Source organism: Hipposideros armiger, unplaced genomic scaffold (genome assembly GCF_001890085.2).
Source record: "Hipposideros armiger isolate ML-2016 unplaced genomic scaffold, ASM189008v1 scaffold_17, whole genome shotgun sequence".
NCBI classification, from domain to species: Eukaryota; Metazoa; Chordata; class Mammalia; order Chiroptera; family Hipposideridae; genus Hipposideros; species Hipposideros armiger.
Window position 1 is genome coordinate 5,864,777 of NW_017731367.1, and position 5,076 is coordinate 5,869,852.

Below are 5,076 nucleotides of genomic sequence, written 5' to 3' on the forward strand. Positions count from 1 at the left end.
AGTCGTCTTATACGCCGGCAAATACGGTATTCGGCGTCTGAATTACTGTGCAACTCATCCAGTGAAGTTTTCATTTTAGATATCCTGTTTTTAACTGTTGCTGCTGTTTGCTTTTTTTCTTTGTCTTTTCCATTTCTTTCCTCATTATGCCCTTGGTTTTCTCTAAATCTCAGTGCCACTTCCTAACAGCTGACTTGCTGTTTGTCTGCAGCTCCACAGTGGCTTCCTGACCCCATGTCACAGCCGAGCACCTGCCCACCTCCCGGCATAGCCCCAGTCCGCACGCCTGCTGGAGCTGGCCCACTGCAGTCTGACCCCTGCTCTGCTGCCTGTCTGCTGTCCCCACCTGCAGTGTTTCCCCTCTCCCTTGTCTGCACCTGCCATGCCCATCCGGCTCTGCCACCTGCTAGCTATGCGGCTACAGTCAGCACTTAATCCCCGTGCCTCAGTTTCTACTTTAGAGCGTGATGTCATGCTGTCCCCCTGAGCGGTGTTGGACTGGGTGACTGTGCACAGCCTCGGGTGACCACCATGGTGTTGTCCTGATTTTCAGGCCTTACCTCATGGCATACCCCCCAAGCTTTCCCTGAAGAAGTCAGCCCACACCAGCTTTCCCTCCTAAGTGAACCAGCTTCATGTGTGATGGGTGTCACAGTGTCGCCCATTTTGTCCTTATATGTCAATCAGTGTTAGGGTGGGCAAGTCCTTGTGTAGCCCTTAAATGAGAATGGTTTGTACATTTTTAAAGAGCTGTTAACAGACAAAACAAAACAGTACGTGACAGAGACTTGTGGCCCCAAGCCGAAGTATTCACCGGCTGGCCCTTTCCAGAACAAGCGTGCCGAGCCCTGACCACGCTGGCCCGGGCGGTGCTTTTTCTGACCTCAGTTTAACATTTACATGGCATGTAATTTCCAGCGTGCTGTAAATACTGACACTTAAAGTTAAAAGGATCGCATTACTCTTTCAAATGTTTCTGGTGGATATAGCCATGGTCCTGCTGTTTTAAAAAACATAAATGCCGCTTCAGTGGTTGGGAAATGCCCAGTGCTGCTCCCTATCCCTGCACAAAGGCTTTCATTCCACTCGTCCTGCAGAATTTTATCCAAATGTAAACATCTCCCTACTTAGGAGGGTTTTCTCACCCTGTCGTACTCTTCTGTAACTGCGTGTGTATTTATTTTAAAAGTTCCTTAACTGAAGACCTGTAGGTGTCAAGCACTTTCTTTTGGATGGTTGTTAGTTACTGTTTGTACCAGCTCTGGGCTCCTGGTTTTCTTCCTGAGCCAGCTCCCCCTCCTGTCCCGTCTCCCAGCCCTCTGAGGATCTCAAGGCTTCTGTCCTTGGACTTCCACAGCCGTGTCCCCGGGGGCCTCGCCCGCTCATGAAATCTGAACACGTCTGTACACAGAGCAGCTCCCAAACTCCTCTCACCCAGCCCGACCTCTCCCCACATTCCAGAATGATCTGTCAGCCGCCCATCAGTGCCTCCACTTGCATGTTGACGTGAAATCTGAGTCACGTTTCTGATGTTGAACCTCACGCAGTTATGCCCTCTGCAGCCTTTTTAATCTTCCAACGCTGCCCTTTTCACCAAAGGGTCAAAGATCCTGTGGTCCCTGCCTTCCCCACCTCATGCTGAACCTGTCAGCAGATCCTCCTGTTGCTCCCAGCAAAGCCTTTCCCCTTCAGCTGCTCCCACCCTGGTCCTCAGCAGCGTGCTGTCTCTCCTGCTCCCACTCAGTGGCTGCAAGGCCGAGCCTGTTACCTCTCTGGCCTCAGCTCCGACTCCCTGCCCGGCTTTCTGGCCTCTGCAGTGTTCCCTGGACGTCCCGCCCTCGGTGGCCTCACCCAGCTTCTCTTCCCTGGAGTCTTCATCGCCCTGATACCCTCCTTTTTCAAGCCTCATTTAAAATTGCACCCTCTCACCCCTGCTGCTCCCTTAGCTCTTCTCACCCCTCTCCCTCTTATCCCCTCTCTCCCTCCCTCTCGCTCACCCTCACCGAGTCTTACTTCCTTTTCATTCCTCAGATGGGCCTCTGACAGCCATCTCCCTTCCGAGTTCAGTCCCCAGTGCGTAGGTGAGGTGTGGAGCTGGCCACTTGGGCAGAAGAGGGCACCTCTTTGCTTCTCACGGGGGTGGGTGATGGGTTCTTTTACTGTCGTCTGGGAATGGAAGTTACTACATGAGATGTTGCTCTCCCTGCCCTGCGACTCCACAGTCTATCTGGATGCAAGGCAGGCCGACGTGAACCAGGATACTGCATTTATAAGGCCATGCTTTGCCCTGAACAGAAGTGATGTGTGATGGCGGAAAGCCCAACCCTGCCGCAATGCCTGGATTCAGGGGGGCTTCCCTGGACCAGCATCACACGGTCCTCTTGGCCTCTAGGATTTGTTCAGCGTGAGGCCGAGCGTCACAGTGAGAAGCCAGAGGAGGGGTCCTTCTTCTACGAGGGAAGGTGGCAGAGGACGGCTGGGGTGACTCCTTGACCTCGAGAGCTCCGTGGGCTGATGCATTTTAGGGTAGAGCCCTCTAGCAGTGGGGTCCCTAAAGCTCTTGGTGCCCACATAGTCCTGGACCGGTGTCTGCCTAGGGACACCCATAACCTGGCAGGAGACACCGGTGTGCAGTTCCTCTCCTTGTCACCCTGGGGGTGGCGACAGGCTGGTCCCCTGAGGGCTGGGTGGGTGCCAGGAGCTTCCCCTGCTGAGTTTCATTGTGGTGCCTGCACACCCAGTGGCCCAAGACGCAGGGTGTTTTCAGCCGCAGCCGCCATGGAGAGGGACAGCCTGTCCCAGACTGCATGTGGCGCACTGGGTTACAGACGCTCGAATGAGCCCGCTGGCTCCAGAGCTGGCAGGCCTCCTGCCCCACGCCCACCCCCCTGCCAAGTGCAAGCCTGGGAGCCAAACCCAGACGGTGGCCCGTGGGGACTCGAACGGGGCTCCCTGAGAAGGCAGTAGCCAGAGATGCTGTCAGGCCCGTCTCACTGGTCTGCTCCCACTGCTTTTTAAGTTGGACTGTGGGGCTTCTGGCAGAGTCAGTAATAAACAAGCACACTGGACCAGGCCCACAGCTGTGCTGCTGAGAAGAGGGAAAAAGAAACACTGGCTCAGAAGCACGTCGTTTTCCTGAAAGACGCTTGTTGCATGAGCTAGGCAGCCTGCTCTGTTCAGTGAGTTCAGAGATGATACAATTCTAATTATTAACTGAGAACGTGACTAGGCCAGAGGAATATGGTAAAATCAAAACCACACTAGGCCAAATGACAGTTTCTTTGGAACTGGTAGGCAGTAGAGGTGAGGCTGTGACCAGCGAGAGGGACAGACAACTAGCGAAAAGCTGCAGCGTGGCAGGAGGGGATGGCCACGCATGCGCAGCACATCAGCCATAACTGTGACAATTCAGAGGACCGTGTGGCGCACGGAGCCTGGCGTCCGGCTGCTGTGGGTGGTGATCAGTATCAGGATATGAGACCAGCGAGCGCAGAGCCCCGGGGAACACGCGGGTAGCAGTTCTTTTGTCTGGAGTTAAAATTTTTCCCAAAAAAAATACCTCTTGCAAAGATTCGATACAGCCAATCACTAATCCAGGTGTACTTATGATTACTAGAAACAGACATGGAAGTGGGGGAAGGCTCGAATAATGAAGCAGTCAGAAAAAATAAACCACCTCTGTGTAGTAATTCTAGAGCGAGTGAGCTGAGGGAAACATGAAATCATAAGATTACTAGGAGAAAATATAGAAATAAAATATTTCTGGAATCTTGGTTGGAAAAGACGTTTTTTAAGCATAATACCAAAGACGGAAACCATGAAGACTGGCTTCTTAAAAATTAAAGCTCGTTGATCAAAACAAGCAAACAGCAGGCTATTCAATGTTCATATATATAAAAAGCTGAGGGAAGCGGTAAGATGTGGTATTGCTGAGTTGTTTGTGCTGATAAATATTTTGGGGGAAGTTGAACTTTCATTTTAAATACAGTGCTAATTTTGTCAAATTGAAAAGTGTTGAGTAATTTAGTTCCTGGGGGACGGTTCCAGGCTCCAGGAGGTTCGTGCTGGAGCGCCCTCTGCTGGCGGCAGCACCTGCAGCGTTTACACCTGGGAGGGAGCCGGACTCACCTGCGGGGTGGGTGTGGAGGAGGCGAATTGGGAGAGGCAGAGAGGCCCTTGGCACAGTCAAGCGGGTTGGGACCGCGCTGTGGGGTCTGCAGACCTGGGCAGTGGCACGGCGGTGCCGCTCCCACCCTGGGCCTCCCGCTGCGAGCCCACCAGCCCCGTGCCGGAGGGCCTGCTCTGGCCCACAGGCTGCACCAAGCTGCAGGCTGACCCACAGCTGTTGACACGGCACACGAGCAAGGCCGCGACTGGGTCTGCCTGGTTCTCGGCTGTGTCCCCAGGGCCTGGAGCAGTGACTGGCAGAGGGTCCATCCCTGGTGAACTGTTGTTAAATGACTGGAAGCCATCCATCGGGTATAGCCGTCACCGCTACTCTGCCACCCGTGGAACTGACGTTCTCATGGGGAGATCGGCAGCAAACCGGTGACCAAGCAGCTGGAACAAGGGGTTCCTTGTCATGGGGACAAGTCATGGGACATGCGGGGTGCTGCAGTGCAGGATAGGTGGGGGGGAGGGGGCTGCTGAGGGCGTGTTCTGGGGGACTGAGGAAGAAAAAGGAGCTGGTCTCCCAGAAGGATGCCTGCGCCGTCCCTGGGGGCGCCTTCCCCGGGGGCGCGGACAGCAGGCAGCCTGTGTGGAGCCTCCGGCCCGCGCTAACCAGGCCAGGGCGGGGTTTGGTGACCTGACCAAGGCACCCGGTCCTAGTGTTAAACTCTCAGTTCTCTGAATTTGCCTGTGTCCTAACATAGTATTTGCTTTTGTTTCCTTTTTTTTTAATTTAAAGGATTTTTTGTTTTGTTTTGTGTTTTTTGATAGATGAGGGTTACTACCAGGGTGGAAAATTTCAGTTTGAAACTGAAGTTCCTGATGCCTACAACATGGTGGTGAGTAGCCTGCGCCTGAGCCCTTGTTCCACTTCGTGGGGCCTGCGCCGTCCCTCCCCCCCCCCCC

General features: G+C 53.9%; 1 protein-coding gene across 9 annotated transcripts in view; it reads left to right on the plus strand.

Moving 5' to 3' along the window:
* The window catches only part of UBE2F (ubiquitin conjugating enzyme E2 F (putative)), a 59,910-nt gene that overhangs the window by 37,638 nt on the left and 17,196 nt on the right, over window positions 1–5,076 (plus strand). For all 9 annotated transcript variants that reach the window (XR_002122429.1, XM_019629379.1, XM_019629428.1 and 6 more), the window contains one exon: window positions 4,942–5,009. Coding sequence is in view for 8 of the 9 variants with exons in the window: in XM_019629379.1 (XP_019484924.1) it covers window positions 4,942–5,009 (68 nt within the window). In the remaining variant the exon portion in view is untranslated. The remainder of the gene's footprint in view (window positions 1–4,941; window positions 5,010–5,076) is intronic.